This window comes from Alosa pseudoharengus, unplaced genomic scaffold (genome assembly GCF_046254945.1).
Source record: "Alosa pseudoharengus isolate Yale_2024_CS ecotype anadromous, Long Island Sound unplaced genomic scaffold, YU_APseudo_1.1 YU_APseudo_1.1_scf_12, whole genome shotgun sequence".
In the NCBI taxonomy this organism is placed as follows: Eukaryota; Metazoa; Chordata; class Actinopteri; order Clupeiformes; family Clupeidae; genus Alosa; species Alosa pseudoharengus.
This window is the reverse complement of record NW_027468587.1, coordinates 1,337,349-1,355,168: the sequence shown is the minus strand read 5'-3', so window position 1 is coordinate 1,355,168 and position 17,820 is coordinate 1,337,349. Positions and strand designations below refer to the sequence as shown.

The 17,820-nt window shown below is 42.0% G+C and overlaps 1 protein-coding gene across 1 annotated transcript; it reads left to right on the top strand.

Moving 5' to 3' along the window:
- Positions 1-593: 593 nt before the first annotated feature.
- Positions 594-16,704, top strand: LOC143118561 (myelin-associated glycoprotein-like). Its single transcript, XM_076279592.1, has 10 exons — positions 594-731; positions 2,157-2,220; positions 4,079-4,426; positions 7,349-7,636; positions 7,854-8,138; positions 8,281-8,368; positions 8,960-9,004; positions 9,266-9,418; positions 15,325-15,464; positions 15,892-16,704. The coding sequence occupies exons 1-10, from the start codon at positions 594-596 to the stop codon at positions 15,900-15,902; spliced, it is 1,560 nt and encodes a 519-aa protein (XP_076135707.1). The 3' UTR covers positions 15,903-16,704.
- Positions 16,705-17,820: the final 1,116 nt, after the last annotated feature.

Below are 17,820 nucleotides of genomic sequence, written 5' to 3'. Positions count from 1 at the left end.
CCCGCTAGCATAGCAACATGCTAACACAGTCCAGCCGCGCACCAGAGCGTTTGAGTGCACGTACCGACACGGGAGAGGTATGACTCAACTCGTGAAAGTTAAGGTAAGAACATATATTACTACTGACATTGGGTGGCGTGTTCCTTTAAGGTATGGTTACACTGTGTTTAAGGTATAGTAACAAAAGTTTCCAAGTTTTGTTACTTTGGTCTAAGCATGTGTCTATCTATAGTGTTCAAGCAATGGGCAAAAACTGTAATGAGTACATTGCCATCTACTGGTATGTCTTTGACATTGCAGTCTTTACAAACTTGTCTTTTTATAAGGCTCATGGGAATATTTACAAATGTTGGTGAAATATCAAGGTTGTCAAGTTTTCAGTAAATTGATTCTCAATATTTAAAGTGGTGGGCAGTTTTTACTTTGGTAAATGACTGAACAGATTGTTCCTCATTCATGTAAGGTTATGCTCCACATTGCTAACCCTCAGACTGACATAGGCAGGAAGTAGGCTAACTATTTCAAGCCATGTTTTGTTTGTTACCATGCGAATATGTAGGTGTTTGACATGAGACAAATATAACTGATTGCGCATGTCTGAACCATTCAGAGCATCTATAGAGTCCTGGGGGAGGACTCGGACGACAGACAGCTTTGGTTTTGGTGAGGATGTGAGCGAGTGTGTTTCCTGTCACAAAAGAACTGAGAAGAGAGCAGTTAGAGATTACCAGGTGGGACGTTTTGTAAGGTGGGGTCATTTTTTTGCATCATTATTTACATATTCATTTTGTGCTCCGGAACATCACTAGATGGACATTGAATATTGACATTGAGTAATGATTGTTGTTGTATTTATTTTTAAGCAAGTGACCTGTTGTAATGAAGAAGATGATGAGTTCTCAAAATCACTAACGAATGACAAACAATACTGAAAATAGATCATATTTATTATTATATTATATATATTACACTTATCTATCATACTGATTTGATGACATTTGATGATCCTGATAAGACAGGATGAACAATTGCAGTTTTTCTCAGTTGCTTTGGCACATTTCTCAGGTCAGAATTTAAATTCTCAAAACTGTTTGTTCAAACTCCATATCATCTTATCACATATAATTAAAGGTTCCATGGTTCAATGCTGAATAGTCCTGTCCCATAAAACAAATTGGCCTTATTTCATCGCTTGAATCATTACATGCAAAAGTATTGAACTAGCTGCCATAACTGGTTGTCACTGTCTGTCCAGCATATAAATACGTATGTGACCTGACAGACAGGAACGCCATGATGTAACCTTAGCAAGATGTAGGCTACAGTGGTGCACAGTTCTGACCAAGGGGTGTTATATTGGTCATTTTTAAATGCTGTGAGGGCCTTTGTTTTCTTTATACTGTCACAATATCTGTCAACAGTAAAAACTTTGAAACATTTCCACTCTCTTGCCATCAACACCCTCCACACACAGTAATGTGTAACTCTGTAGTTTGGAAATAGCTATGCCACATAGAAAATAGTGATGCCTTGCACATTGTTCATTAGAAAATACTTACAGAGTAAACTGTCATATTGACAACAAGACAAAGCAGTTGGACTATCTTGACATAAATAATGTTGTAAGGACTAATAGTTTCATTGGTATAAAAACTTGCTTTTGAGACATAGACTAAGCATTTTGAGCAAGATACACACTTTTGCAGGCAATCCACTATGTGATGCAGTTTTCTCTAACTGTTTTGGACTATTGTGCAAACGTTAATGATGATTAGAGAAATGCACCAAAGCAACTGAGTAAAACTTATAAGAGACCATTCAGTGGTTCACTGTATTGAACTGTCCTCTATTATAATGCAAATAACATGAGCATATACTGTAAGACTGCATTAAGACTGCCAAGTATGTTGTCCTCATTAGTTTTCACAAATGAAACAAAAACTTGCAGAAAAAGTTAAAATGGTTCTCAGGGCTTGCAGCACTCAGCTTGCTATTTCAGTTCTGTCATTTTCTAAAGGTCAAGTTAACATATTTAAAATGTGCACACTGTCAGTGTCCACCACTTTAAAGAAACCAAAGTGTTTGCATGTTGCCTAAACGTGTGGTTGAAACTACTTTTATCAGATGACTCTGTTTTCTTGCTTTTCTTGTGATAGTGCTGCACTAGGCTTGTGATGGAAACCCGGAGACTTCTCAGACTCTTTGGCATCTGCTTCACTGGTAGCTATACTGGCACCATTGCTTACTGAACTCTGCTACTGTATATCTACACATGTGGTGAGGCCAGGGAGCGAGAGAGGCAACACTTCTCAGAATTAGATGCCCCCTGGTCTTTCCACCACCACCACGGAACCGCAGTATAAAGTTCACCAACACAGCATTAGCAGGAACTGAAACGCAGCAATTAAAACTGTGACATGTTGACATGAAGACAGACAGACCGTTGGACACGGACACACACAAACACACACACACACACACACACACACATGGTAAAACATACTTGTTGTTGAGTCATATTAATGATATGATAATGAGTGTGCTGATGCTGTTTTGCAATATACACACAATAACCTGTTCAGGGGGTCATTTCTAGAAAAGTTAGCAACGACGTTGCTCAACCACCATGGTACGACGCAACTTGCAACCAAACAACGACACTGTTACACCTGTTTCCAGAAAGCATCGTACCTGTGTCGCAATTCGCTACCTCCGACGTTCGAACACCATAGTTCCAACAACGTTGTTGATGATGCAGCTATACATATCATTGGTGGAAACAGTGGCAACATGTAATACCCCACCCCCTAGAAATGTTCTGTCACGGCCTATGTCGACATGTTTCTAATCTAAACCGAGTGATTAATGCTGGTATTGTCATTGCCATCAGCCAAAACCTAAACCTATTCAAAGCATATAAAACAGTTAACTTAAGCAGACCAATATGAGTCATTATTTGTGTTAAATATCTATGTGTTGGAAAAAATATATAGCCTGGACAAATACCTGGGTATCCCATAGGTTATCAACTGTCTCGTGGCTTAACGGCAGCGCGTTGGTGCACTGCGCGCTCGGCCGGAGTTCGCATCCTATCTCTTTTTTTCATCTCTGAGTAAGAGTAGGCCTACGAGACACAACAATAGGTTTTGACCATACATATTTATGTATATAGTTACTCTACATCGAGAGACCATAGGTACAAACATCAGTCAAAAACAATTGAATCTACGTGTCACACTAGTTCACCTGCAGGTAGCGAGAAGCAAGAGGACAATCTCACATCATAAGAAAATCGAACCTACAACGTTGGGATAATAAGTCATCTGCTTTAGCCACTACACCATTTAACACTGCTGTTGTTAGGGTCTGTGAAAATTATAATACTAAAAGCAAGGCAATACTTGAATTAACATAAATAGCAAGAATGAGCCAAGTAGGGGAGCAGTGTCTTAATCAAAATTAAGCTACAGGATAGATCAATCATTGAGCCACGAGATAAACATCCACTTCGCAAATTTTGGTTAGGCGGTTGTGATTTTTGGTTAGGCGCTCCGGACACCAACAGGAACTACCAAGGAACGACACAAGTGCGACTGCCTAGGGGCAGTAGTTCAAACGACCATACTTTGCGTCCTTGTTTGCGATTGAGAGTTCGAACTACCCTTTCTAGAAACACCAAATCCAAGAACGATGGAGCGTACTACCAAGGTTGCGACGCAAGTTAGCAAACGATGCTTTCTGGAAACGACCCCCTGATTGATCAATACTTATAAACACGCTACAAATGTGTGTGCTTCATCAATGTGACGCATGCTTATAAATACTACAAATGTGTGTGCTTCATCAATGTGACGCATGCTTATAAACACTACAAATGTGTGTGCTTCATCAATGTGACGCATGCTTATAAACACTCTACAAATGTGTGTGCTTCATCAATGTGACGCATGCTTATAAACACTCTACAAATGTGTGTGCTTCATCAATGTGACGCATGCTTATAAACACTACAAATGTGTGTGCTTCATCAATGTGACGCATTCTTATAAACACTACAAATGTGTGTGCCTCTCTCCAGCAGCCTGTCTACTGTCCACAGCACAGGGCTTTAGTGTTGAGATGCCAGCCTCTGTGAGGGCAGTGGAGGGCAGCTGCGTTCTGGTCCCGTGCCAAACCCGACCCCATACCAGGGTCATCTGGTACAAACACCAGACAACAGGTTGGCCTGCCGTTTATGATGGGATCTACCCTCGTAATGTTATTGGTGAATTTAAAAGACGGACTGCAGTACTGGGGAGTCCTTCAGAAGGGAACTGCACCCTCAGAATCAACAACGTCAAGATGTCTGATGGCATCACTCTGTTTCCCTACATCAACCCAGAGTCTGACAAATACTACAAACCAACTGTCCAGATAAAGACTGAGCGTGAGTTTTCCAATGACTAACCAAAAACAAAAACAGAACAGCACATTAGGCCATGCATATTCAGCAATATTTTCTTATTTTTCTGTGATAATACTAGGCAGGATTTTATGAAGTTTTATATAAGATTATATACGTTTCTGGTAAGCACAAGAGGAGCGCACTAGAAACTCACCATTTTTTGCCCATGTCTTCTTAGGGGTTTTGAGTTTCTGGTGAGCATGCAAACGTATCTGGTGCCCACGAGAAAAGCATCAGGTTTCTGGTGCACACGAGAAAAGCATCAGGTCTCTGGTGCACACGAGAAAAGCATCAGGTTTCTGGTGCACACGAGAAAAGCATCAGCTTTCTGGTGCCCACGAGAAAAGCATCAGGTTTCTGGTGCACACGTATCTGGTGCCCACGAGAAAAGCATCAGGTTTCTGGTGCTCACGAGAAAAGCATCAGGTTTCTGATGCACATGTATCTGGTGCCCACGAGAAAAGCATCAGGTTTCTGGTGCACACGTATCTGGTGCCCACGAGAAAAGCATCAGGTTTCTGGTGCACACGAGAAAAGCATCAGTTTTTTGGTGCCCACGAGAAAAGCATCAGGTTTCTGGTGCACACGTATCTGGTGCCCACGAGAAAAGCATCAGGTTTCTGGTGCTCACGAGAAAAGCATCAGGTTTCTGATGCACATGTATCTGGTGCCCACGAGAAAAGCATCAGGTTTCTGGTGCACACGTATCTGGTGCCCACGAGAAAAGCATCATGTTTCTGGTGCACAGGAGAAAAGCATCAGGTTCCTGGTGCCCACGAGAAAAGCATCAGCTTTCTGGTGCACACGTATCTGGTGCCCACGAGAAAAGCATCAGGTTTCTGGTGCACAGGAGAAAAGCATCAGGTTTCTGGTGCACACGAGAAAAGCATCAGGTTTCTGGTGCCCAGGAGAAAAGCATTAGGTTTCTGGTACACACGAGAAAAGCATCAGGTTTCTGGTGCACACGAGAAAAGCATCAGGTTTCTGGTGCACACGTATCTGGTGCCCACGAGAAAAGCATCAGGTTTCTGATGCACACGAGAAAAGCATCAGGTTTCTGGTGCACACGTATCTGGTGCCCACGAGAAAAGCATCAGGTTTCTGGTGCACACGAGAAAAGCATCAGGTTTCTGGTGCACATGAGAAAAGCATCAGGTTTCTGGTGCCCAGGAGAAAAGCATCAGGTTTCTGGTGCACACGAAAAAAGCATCAGGTTTCTGGTGCTCACGAGAAAAGCATCAGGTTTCTGGTGCCCATGAGAAAAGCATCAGCTTTCTGGTGCACACGTATCTGGTGCCCACGAAAGAAAGCATCAGGTTTCTGGTGCACACGAGAAAAGCATCATGTTTCTGGTGCACACATATCTGGTGCCCACGAGAAAAGCATCAGGTTTCTGGTGCCCACGAGAAAAGCATCAGGTTTCTGGTGCCCTGGAGAAAAGCATCAGGTTTCTGGTGCCCACGAGAGAAGCATCAGGTTTCTTGAAACAAATCAAGCATCAGGAACTTGAAACAAATTATTTTGCACAAGGGCTCCGTAGGATTGGACAACTTTTGTTCTAGTTACTTTCTGCTGTTGTGGGCAAACAAAATGCTTTATTTGGCAGTGTGACCAGAGGAGACTGAGTACAGCTATAACACGTTTTGTAGTTTTGTGCATAAAGAATTGTCAGAATGAACACACTCATTTTAATGTGCTGTAGTCAACAAGGAAAAGTGGAGACAAGTCCCCCCATTCATCCTCAAATTCATAGCCTGGTTAAAACCACTCATTCACTTAATGAAAAGAGTCTGGGGACTCATGATTGAGATACATTTCCAACACTAGCATGGGGACGGGTGTAAACTTTGCGTTGACTTTGAAATCATTGGTCGAGCCTAATCAATCACATTGATGAGGGATACCTAACGTTACTTCTTACTTCACCTAACCTTTACAAACTGACAATAAACAGCATCAGCAGTCAGGAAACAATTTAGGCCTACCTTTGCTGTAAATAAAGGTACACAACCCTACAACCGTTTACCACAGCCACGTTCGATTTGAAAGCTATAGCATCATCATATCCTCTCTCGTCGCTGATTGGCCAGTCAAAGGAGATCTAGGAGTGTGTGACCAGGCTTTCCAATCCAGGTCTATAGGGTAACAAACCTTTACCTTTTCCGCCTGCTGAAGAGTTGGGTTAGTTTTCTGCCTGCTAAAGACTTAGGTTCGTTTTTGTGGCTGTCACAGTGCATATCTGATGGTAGTGATGACAGTATCCTAGAGGGAGGTTAGGAAGTGAATTAACTCAAATCACGTCAAACTAAAAATCATATATTTTATAAATATACTTTTCATTTGTTATTGTATACATGTATTATATAAATTGACCTCACTTCATAATTGCTTAAATTTGCACCCTGAAGCTGAAGTATGGCTATGGCCGCTCTTCTCTCAAACAACAGCTAAGCCGCCCTGTGATATCTGGGCCTGAGTAAGATAGAGATCATACTGGTTAAAAAAGCTGAAATACCCTGTTCATCTCAAACAACAGCTAGAAGCCGCCCTGTGATATCTGGGCCTGAGTAAGATAGAGATCGATCATACTGGTTAAAAAAGCTGAAATACCCTGTTCATCTCAAACAACAGCTAGAAGCCGCCCTGTGATATCTGGGCCTGAGTAAGATAGAGATCATACTGGTTAAAAAAGCTGAAATACCCTGTTCATCTCAAACAACAGCTAGAAGCCGCCCTGTGATATCTGGGCCTGAGTAAGATAGAGATCATACTGGTTAAAAAAGCTGATATACCCTGTTCATCTCAAACAACAGCTAGAAGCCGCCCTGTGATATCTGGGCCTGAGTAAGATAGAGATCATACTGGTTAAAAAAGCTGAAATACCCTGTTCATCTCAAACAACAGCTAGAAGCCGCCCTGTGATATCTGGGCCTGAGTGCCCAGTGCAGGAGGGTGACGTGTTCCGCCTCAGCTGCAGTGTCCAGCACTCCTGCCCCCCCGCTCCCCCGGCCATCGAGTGGAGAGGCCTGACGGAGGGCAGCACGGGGGTGTCCACTCAGAGGGCAGCAGAGCTGTGGGTGGAGGTGTCCACCGTGACGGTGACTGCAGCACGTTCTCAACATGGCAAACAGGTCCACTGCCGCACCGGTGATATGTCAACAGAGAGCGAATCTCTCACTCTGGACATCGCATGTGAGTAGGTCAAGAAAGCACCCAACCTTGCAGTGTGAAAACGTAATTAGCGTAAGGAAATCCAACCAGTCATCTCGCCTTGTTGCTCTGATTGGCTAGTTGCACGAAAGGCTCTCGGTGAGCCTGTCTGTTTCCTGTGGAGCCAGGTGTGTTTCGAGTCGAAATGAAGTGGACCTTCTAATCTTATAATATTTTTTCATTTCTCCTTCTGCCACAGTTCTCTCCATCATGGTACCAAACACCTCGTGCTCAGAGAGGGGAAGGATGTTGAGATGTGTATGTCAGGTGGAGGCGAACCCTGTTGCCACGGTGACATGGATGCTCAATGGCAGAACTGAACTTCCAGCGTCCGTCTTTCCCAACATCACCACAGAAGGCACCTTGATGTCAGCGGAGGTTGAACTGGAACAGCTAGCGGAGCAGGGCCTGGCGTGTGTAGCGAATAACTCCTACATCACGGCGACGCATCAGATGACTTCACAGAGTGCAAACAAGAGTACCGGTATGTAGAATTTGTCACAAGAAAAGAAAACACATGATAAATTGTCTGTTAACAATGAATAACTTCATGTCTATCTATCTATATATCTGACAGCACTCCTGCAGTGAATAACTTCATTTCTATCTATCTATATATCTGACAGCACTCCTGCCATGGATTATGTTGGCTGTTGTATGTGGAATTCTTGGCCTCTGTGGATTTATCTGCTGCTTCCGGCGCATAAAGCAGAGGTATTGTTTACAATGACAATAACTGCCATAGTGATTCACTTACAATATAGTAAATCTTATTTGCAAAGTGTTATACACTTTGGTTATTACAGTTTTTCTCTGTCACTTTGGTGCATTTCTCAAATCATTAACGTTTGCACAACAGTTTGTCCATTACTCTTTTTCCCCCCTAATGAATAATGCGCTATAGGCAGCACTATGTGGCAGCTATTTCAAAGCTACAATTTCACATTAGTGTGTGTGGAGGGGGTTGATTGCAAGAAGTGAATATTTCATACTATTGACAGATATTGTGACAGAAAAAAGAAAAAAGGCTTTTACAGCATTGTGCAAAGGAAACATGACAGATAGTGCCTAAAGTCTTCAGCCCCATGCTCAAGTTTACTAAAAAGAGCAATAAAAAAAAACATCTTTTGGAAATGGATCTTAATGCCTTGATTAAAAAAATTATGAAAAATCCAACCACCAATGTTCTTTGTGAATGAATAATGTATCGTAATATAATGTTCTTCATTAAAATCCTTTCATTAAAATCTTAAAAAAAATTCAAATTAGAAGTTTTGCTGACACTGATAGTTTGTGTGTCTTTAGGAATTCGGATAATACTGATGTGGCAGTGGATGAAATCCCCTCCAGGTGGCGATGTTTTTCGATTTTTTTTTTTTTTGCTGAAATAAGTAATGGATATTCTTCAGATTGCTGTAAATGTTATATCTAATATGAACTAAAATAAAAAGGTGTGTGTTGCATTAAGATTCTGGATGTGTTAGACTAGATCATCTAATCTGACACAACTGATCTGACAGAACAAAACAACTGTTACAAAAGATAAGTTAAGGGAAAGGGAGGAGAACTGTCATAATCTCTCTGTGAAATGAATAATGATTTCTTCTCTAGACCACAGTCAGAGTTGGGTGTAAACGGCACTATGGTCCAGGAGCCTGAACAGAATGAAATGCTCCACAGATACAAAACAGATCAGAGTGTGTGTGCAACGGAAACAGAAGACATCTATGATAATGACCATTTTCTACAAACTCAATTCCACAGGTACTGATACACAAACACATTTAATAAATATCCTTGCATTCCAACATACAGTACACACTTGCATACAAACACACACACACACACACATTTAATAGTTATCTGTGCACATGGCACAGACATACACATGCACACACACACACTTAGTAAATATCATTGTATTCAGACATACAGTACACATGCACGCACACACACACACACACACATTTAATAGTAATCTGTGCATGCACACATGGCACAGACATACACATGCACACACACACACACATTTAATAAATATCCTTGTATTCAGACATACTGTACATGCACAGACATGCACTCTCACACACACACACACGTAATAAATATCTGTGTATGCATACATGCACAGACATGCAGTACACATGCACTCTCTCTCTCTCTCACACACACACACACACAATAAATATCCTTGCATACACACATGAACAAACATACAGGACACATGCACACACACACACACACATACTGTACAATTACACATAAACAGGAATATACACACTATGTGCTCTAAGTGGATACACATTGACAATCTAAGTGAATTTAACTTTGCACAAGGCTGATTTCAGATCGCCGACTGGTGTGTGTTTTGCGTGTTGCCTGTTTCGTGGCTGCTGTGTGGCTTTTTATATGTGCATTCATACCAGAAACGTCTCTGATGTGCCACTGCTCCGGTCAGTCTGCCTATTAAAATATCTCGACACTTTCACTTTCGAATGGAAAAGCTTCCAACACGCTTGCGTGTCCCATGACAAATAGGCGCTGGTCCTATTTCTTTTTTTTATTTTTTATTTTTTTATTTTTTATTGAGCATCAATAATAATACAAAAAAAAAACAATGGGACAGCAAAATGACATAAAAACAATGCTCATAATTCCAATGTTTACCTTACCCCCACCCCTCCCACCCTTCTCCCATTTCTGTGGGCCCATCCCACAACCCCACCTGTCTCTGGGTATAACAAACATTTAAATAAAAAAATAAAAATAAAAAAATAAATAAATGGAGCAATTAAAGTTATGACAATAAAAGTTAGGAAAAACTCAGATATCTGACTCCTCAGGAACGATGTCTAAAGACTCTATGATGGATAGTAAGGGGTTCCAAATTCGACTAAAGCTCTTCAGGGAGCCCCTGAGAGAAAACCTCAGCCTTTCCAACTTCAGATTATATAAAACTTCCTTGATCCAACGATCATGAGATGGGGGCAGAGCTTGCTTCCAATTTAGAAGAATCAATCGCCTGGCCAGCAGGGTGCAGAAGGCCATGGAATGTCGTGCTTTAGCTGATAGGGTATTATTAGGTGAGATACCAACAAGGGCAGAGAGGGGGTGTGGATCTGCCACAAAATTATAGGCCATTTGAAGAGTATCAAATAATTTAGCCCAAAAAACTGTCAGCCTTGGGCATGACCAAAACATGTGTATGAGGTCGGCAGGGGACTGGTGGCATCTGTTGCAAGCGTCAACAACATTGGGGTAAATTTTAGACAATCTATGATTGGTGTAATAAATCCTGTGTATGAGTTTACATTGAATCAGCCCGTGTCGGGCACAAATGGAGGAGTTATGGACTAACTCAAGGATATTGCCCCACTAGCCATCATTTATATTAAGCCCAAGATGCTGTTCCCATGACTCCCTCGTCTGCTGGGGGAATATTGAATTGGTGCAATCCATAGCACTGCTAATATGTGAAATATTCCCTTTCTGATTGGGGTTTGTCATAAGAAGAGTGTCCAGTAATGTCTGTGGGGGGAGATTAGGGAAATCAGGATAATGTTTCTGAACAAAATGCCTAACTTGAAAAAAACGGAAAAGGTGCGATGGTGGTAGCTTAAATTTAGCAGACAGATCAGTGAAAGACATGTAGGTCCCCTTATCATAGAGATCCTTAACAGATAATATGCCACTATCAGACCAAAGTTGAAAGGCTGAATCCATAGTGGATGGTTTAAAATTGTGATTGTGGAACACTGGAGCTAAGGTAGAAGAACCTTGTAGGCCAAAGTGCTTTCTGAATTGCAACCAAATTTTAAGCGACTGAGTGACCACTAGGCTAGTGCTGACATTAGTAACAGACACAGGAAGCGGGGAACACAAAAATGACCGCAATGACATCTGAGTGGAAGAAAATTCCATTTGGACCCAGGCAGGTTGCAAAATAGTCGATTCAACGGTCCAGAATAACATTTTTTGAATATTAGCAGCCCAATAATAATGTAAAAAATTGGGGAGGGCAAGCCCCCCAGCCCGCTTTGGAAGCTGCAGTATCTTTTTCCGCATACGCACAGGTTTACCGGCCCATAGGAAGGTTGATATTGATTTGTCTAATTTGGCAAAATACTTTTTTGAAATAAGTACAGGGATATGTTGAAAAAGGTAGAGGAACCTTGGCAGGACAGTCATTTTAATGAGGTTCACCCTGCCAGCCAGGGACAATGGTAAACTAGACCATCTGCCAAAATCTTCCTCGACTCTCTTGAGCAAAGGAACAAAATTTTTGTTAAAAGTATCTGATAGAGACCTAGAAATGAAAACTCCCAAGTATTTAAATCCCTCAGGTACGCCTTAAATGTTTCCCACAAAGTTCGTCTTGACACCTCTGGTGAATCATTCATTTCAAAAAATAGTTCAATATTTGATCTTAAGGAGTCCACAAAAGCGTCATTTGATAGTAAATTTGAGCTAAATCTCCATTGTTTAAAAGTGCGGTTGATATTTGGAAAACATATATCTAATGATGTGGGAGCATGGTCTGAAATAACTATACTATGATAATCACATGAGTTTACATTAGAAAGCAGCCTATTATCCAAGAGAAAAAAGTCTATTCGTGAGTATGAGTGGTGAACATGTGAAAAGAAAGAAAATGTTTTTTTATCTGGGAATTTACTCCTCCATGGGTCAGTCAGGCCCAGCTCCCCTGCCATAGAAGCTAAGAGCTTAGCAGAGTTGGTAAGAGAGTGTGGTCTAGCAGAGGATCTGTCTAAATCAGCATGTTGTACAAAATTGAAATCCCCCCCAATTAAAAGGTGGTATGTTTCAACATTAGGAATAGAGGTAAAAAGCCTGGAGATGAATTGTTCGTCATCCCAGTTTGGTGCGTAGATACTAGCCAGGACAACCTGGGTATTGCACAACCTCCCTGAAACAATAACAAACCGACCACTTGAGTCAGCTATAGTGTTTTCTGGTTCAAATGGAATATTATTACGGATTAAAATAGCAGCACCCCTGGCTCTCACACTAAACTTTGAGTGATATAACTGACTGAATCTGCCCCTTTTAATGCGCTGAAACTCCCCACTGCGTAAATGTGTCTCCTGCAGAAACACTATGTCTCCCTTCAGATCCTGACGATGTGACATAATCTTATTTACTTTAGTATTGTTATTTGCCCCCTTAACATTCCAAGATATGAAACGAATATTGTTCACTGATATGTTCTTATTTTCCATACACAAAGAAAAGAATCATCTTGCGATTGCAGAATGCAATATCTGAGTATTGACCCCAAAGAAAGAAAACAAGAAAGGAGAAGGAGAAAAAAAAAAAAAAAAAAAACACAAAATATAGACAAACCCCCAGCCCCCATACACACACACACGCGAGCACGCATGTCCCCCTCCCCATCACCCACCCTCGAAAAACCCACGTGCAACACAGCATCTGATGCACCCTTTGCACAACAGTGCCACGTTGCTGCCATACGCTCATCAAAATTCTCCCGGGTCAGTCTTTCCTCCCGCTATATTCCCCGCCCCGCCACACAATAACGTTATAAAAATAGACTCAACTTTACACAGGTGCACCACTGAACGGTGGTGTCTGCTGTACTGCGCCAACAGGTCGCACATTGGTAATGTAAATACAGTAAGGGCCAGCTAAAAAGGCCTATCTCACAGGAACACAAACCAGAACATTATGTTGTAGGCCTATCCCTAATTGTATACACTTTGAACCTGCCAAAAGCTCCCTTCATAGCCTGGGCTGACAGTTAACAACATTGTACCCCAAATGAGCACGTTAGCGTACTACTTAAAATAAAAGGGTTAAGTGAAAAGCAAACATTAACATTCACTAACAATAACAGTTATAGTGACAAACGCCAAACAAATGCCTTACGTAAATACACCCGTTAGAATAACTATTGCAATTCAGTCAAATCAACAGGAAAGTTGCATGTTCAGTTATCTGCTACCGTTAACCTACAGACAATTTAGTCCATGTCAGGTGGAAAAACATTATATCAGCCTAGATAACGCTAAATACCGTAACCTGGACAAATAGTTGGAGCTTGACTTGGATCAATCATCTTCCATCGGAGGGCTTGGCTTCTGATATGTAGCCAAAAACTGCTGGGCTTCTTGCACCGATGAAAAACGCCGTCTATGTCCATCATCTGCCACGATAAACAGCTGCGCTGGATAGAGCAGTGAAGGCTTAAGATTGCGAATGTACAACTGGTGCATGACCTCCTTGTACTCCGCACGTTGCTCCATTACTTCAGGACAGTAGTCATCGTATATGTATATCGGCTTATCTCTATATTTTAGTTCCCCTCGCTTCTTGCGGGCAGCCCGTATGACCAAGTCCTTAGTCTGGAATTTATGGAAACAGATAACCACGGCTCTAGGTTTTTGCCCCTCAGCTGGTTTGGGTTTGAGTGCTCGGTGAGCTCTGTCAAGCTCTGGAGGGGAAGAAAGCACGTCCTCTCCCAGCACATCCATCAGAAAAGTAGAGAAGAACGATGTGGGTCGTGTGCCCTCGACTGCTTCAGTTACTCCAATAAGACGCACATTGCACCGTCTACTTCTTCCCTCTATATCGGTGATCTTAGCTTTCAGCTTGGCGTTATCTTCAGTCATGGTGGTTATCGTTGCCTCCAAGGACTGGAGCTGGTTCAACCCAGACTCCAGATCAGAGATGCGTTGCTCATGGTTGGTCACCGTCGTCTGCAATCCGTCTAACTTGGAGTCAATGACAGCAAGTTTATGTTCAAATCTGACGGCTAGTGAGTCAGGTTTGGTCAATAGGTCCGCCCGCAACTCAGCTAGCATGTTAGCTAGAGTAGCATTATCAATGTCGGAACTGCTAGCTAAAGTTGTCTGCTGTTCAGACTTTTTCGAAGATTTGCCAGGTTTAGATGACATACTGGTCGGCAGAACTTGTTCAAGCAAAGTGAGGTGCCTTATTTTCGCAAAGTTGAGTTAAATTACATGAATAAATGGTCAAAATCTAAAATGTGTGGCGGGAGCCCGGAAAACACCACTACTCCATTCCGCACACCAACCGGAAGTCCGCTGGTCCTATTTCTAGCATGCACGCGGTTTCAGAGCGGCTCGAGCTACACCTGAGACGTGCGTGTCTCTCAGGCAGTGTGCACGATCTAACCTGTTTGCATGAAAGCCGAAATAAAAACGGAGCCGCCACACAACTGACACGCTCACGCAGGCAACCCTCAAGGCTGCCTCAGACACGGCGTTTCTGCTGCGTGGCGTTTTCTACGTCTTTGCACACCAGAAACGTGTCTGCTGCTGCGTGGCGTTTTCTACGTCTTTGCACACCAGAAACGTGTCTGATGCTGCGCTGCGGCTGCCGATTGCCTATTAAAACATCTCTTCACTTTCTGTTTTGAATGGAAACAATTCCAACACACTTGTCGCGTAATAATTAGGCATCAATCCTTTTTCTAGCATGCACACATTTCGGCACGGCTCGAGCGAGTTACGCAACCAGTCTGAATCAGTCCTAAGGCAGCGTTCACACAGACATGATTTTTTCACTTCCAAAGCATGTATTCCAAATTAGTGATAAAAAACAAATGTGAGGTGGAAGTTGAAAATGTCATAATCTCTCTTTAAAATGAATTATGATTTCTTCTCTAGACCACAGTCAGAGTTGGGTGTGAAAGGCACTATGGTCCAGAATGAAATGCTCTACAGAAACAAAACAGATCAGAGTGTGTGTGCAACGGAAACAGAAGATATCTATGATAATGATGACTTTCTACAAACTCAATCCACAGGTACTGATATACAGACACATTTAATATTTCAGATATAATATTTCAAAATTCAGACATACAGTACACACACACAAGCACACACAGACACACATTTAATAAATATCCTTGCATGCGCACACACACACACACACACACACACACATTTTATAAATGTCCTTGCATGCATATGCACAGAGATATAGTACACCTGTTTTTATAAACATGAGGTGTGTTGCAACTGTCAGTGGCACCGCTCCATTAGGAAACAATTGAATTTGAGCACCTGGAAAACTCATCAGCCTGAACAGCCCCTAAATTCCACAATGACTTTATCAGTTTCCCTCTCCATTTCCCTTTCTTGTTTCATGTCATATCATTTATTGCTGCTGCTATGTCTCATGACAGTGTATGCTGCAACGTAACACTGTGTTTTTTTGCCCACCAATAGAAGAGTGCTGACGTCCTGCAGTCTGTTCTGCGTTTGAGTGACTGCGACTGCTCTAGCGGGATGGGCCACTATCAATCTCAGGAAGCTGGAGAGTCACTCTAATGACTCCGGATCAAACACAGGGCATGCGTCATCAAGCAGTAAGCAACTGCATATGTTGCAAAATGCAGCAAAACATTGAGGACTTCACAAACAACTTGGCCAATGTCTTCTTTTCATTCTTTGTATCACATTCAGAAATGACTACCGGTACTATAAAATACTACAGTTGGTCTGTTTAACCCTTTCATGCATGCATTATGAAATACATTTTTAAAGACTGTTTTTTAGTATATTTTTGGGACTCTTTTGCCTTTATTTGGACAGGACAGTGAAGAGTGAAAGGAAGTAAGTGGGAGAGAGAGATGGGGTGGGAATCGGGAAGATTGTTGGAGAAAATAACCATGATTAACCAACCCAAAAATGGAGTTAAATAACTGTCCACAAATGTGGCCACCATGGATGAACAGCAACATTCCAATAGTAACCCAATTACTGCAATACTCTGAATAAGACATTTATATAGCATTTTTCCTTAAATCACATAAGGTAATACTTGGATTGAGTAATAATCAATCAATAAAATTATGGAATTTGGTGTTTTGATAATCACATTATTGAAGTGCAGTGCGCATGTAGGCCTTGTAGTATTACAATATGTCTATTGTAATGTGCCCTTTCAAGGTTTTCAATGAGTATGTGTTAGATCACATGCTACAGTATGTATGTGCTGTATATGGTAGTTAAATAAATGAACAGCAAGTTGTTACTGTTTATATTGCTTTATATTGTTTTTTTATATTATTTCTTACTGTCAGGATGTGGTTTTGAACACAGATGCATAAGCAGAGACTAGTCAGATAATACAGTCTTTTAATTAAATAAGGAGGCTGGTAAGGCCTCAACGAAGAAGAGGGAGACCAGGCGTGTGCAGTGTATATTTGAACATTTATTCAAAAGGTAAAGCGCCAAAAACGGGACAAACAGGAGAGAGTCAGCAATCAGTGGTGTCGGAGTATTGTAGCGGTTTTAATGTGCTGTGTGCGTGTTGTATGTTAAAAAAAGAGCAAAATGTCTCTTGATACATGAAGAAGGCACCTTAAAAACCCACGCCCACCTGTGCGCAGGTGTGCTGCATTATCTGAAGGAGCTGTGGGCCACGCCTACAAGCGCACCTGTGCGCAGGTGTGCTGCATTATCTGAAGGAGCTGTGGGCCATGTCTACAAGCGCACCTGTGCGCAGGTGTGCTGCATTATCTTAAGGAGCTGTGGGCCATGTCTACAAGCGCACCTGAATGGAGACAAACCAGGGGGTCAGGATTTGAAGGGTTAGCCTCAGCCATTTAGCATGGCATTTGGCCGCCGACATTTGTGAAAACATGGCGTTACATGGTTGCATCTTCCGGCACCAGTTTTTATGTGCTGATTGGTAGATGACAAGCTCATGTACAAGTTTAGTGTTGGGAACGAGCGTCCTTGTGCGTCCACGTTGGTTTGCATTTCTGGAAGACGACAAATAAAACAACTAACTACTTGGATTAAGCTACCGATACTTGACTTAATGCCTACATGGTTAGGCTTATTATACTGGACTTTGTGGTAAATAAAAGAAAAAAGTAAATGTTGTCATATCAGGCTATTTGCCTTATGTGTGGGTTGGCAAGGTAACTGACTATGACCACCCTGCTGAAAAAAAACAGCTAGAAACCAGCTTCTGCTGGTAGCTGGTTTTCTTTCAGCTCTTGCTGTTCTTTGCTGGTGTAGCTGGTTGGGCCACCAGCTGATTATGCTGGCGTGACCATCTGAGGAAGCTGGTCATGCTGGTGTGACCAGCCTGTCAAGCTGGTCATGCTGGTTTGCTAGAATGACCAACATAAGCTGGCATGGCCA

What these genes read in the sequence shown, in the direction of transcription:
- LOC143118561 (XM_076279592.1), top strand. Translation starts at nt 594, where the DNA reads ATGTCTGAACCATTCAGAGCATCTATAGAGTCCTGGGGGAGGACTCGG. An exon ending in TGTCCAGATAAAGACTGAGC is followed by an intron (nt 4,427 to 7,348) that starts GTGAGTTTTCCA and finishes CTCAAACAACAG; the next exon opens with CTAGAAGCCGCCCTGTGATA. An exon ending in TCTCACTCTGGACATCGCAT is followed by an intron (nt 7,637 to 7,853) that starts GTGAGTAGGTCA and finishes CTTCTGCCACAG; the next exon opens with TTCTCTCCATCATGGTACCA.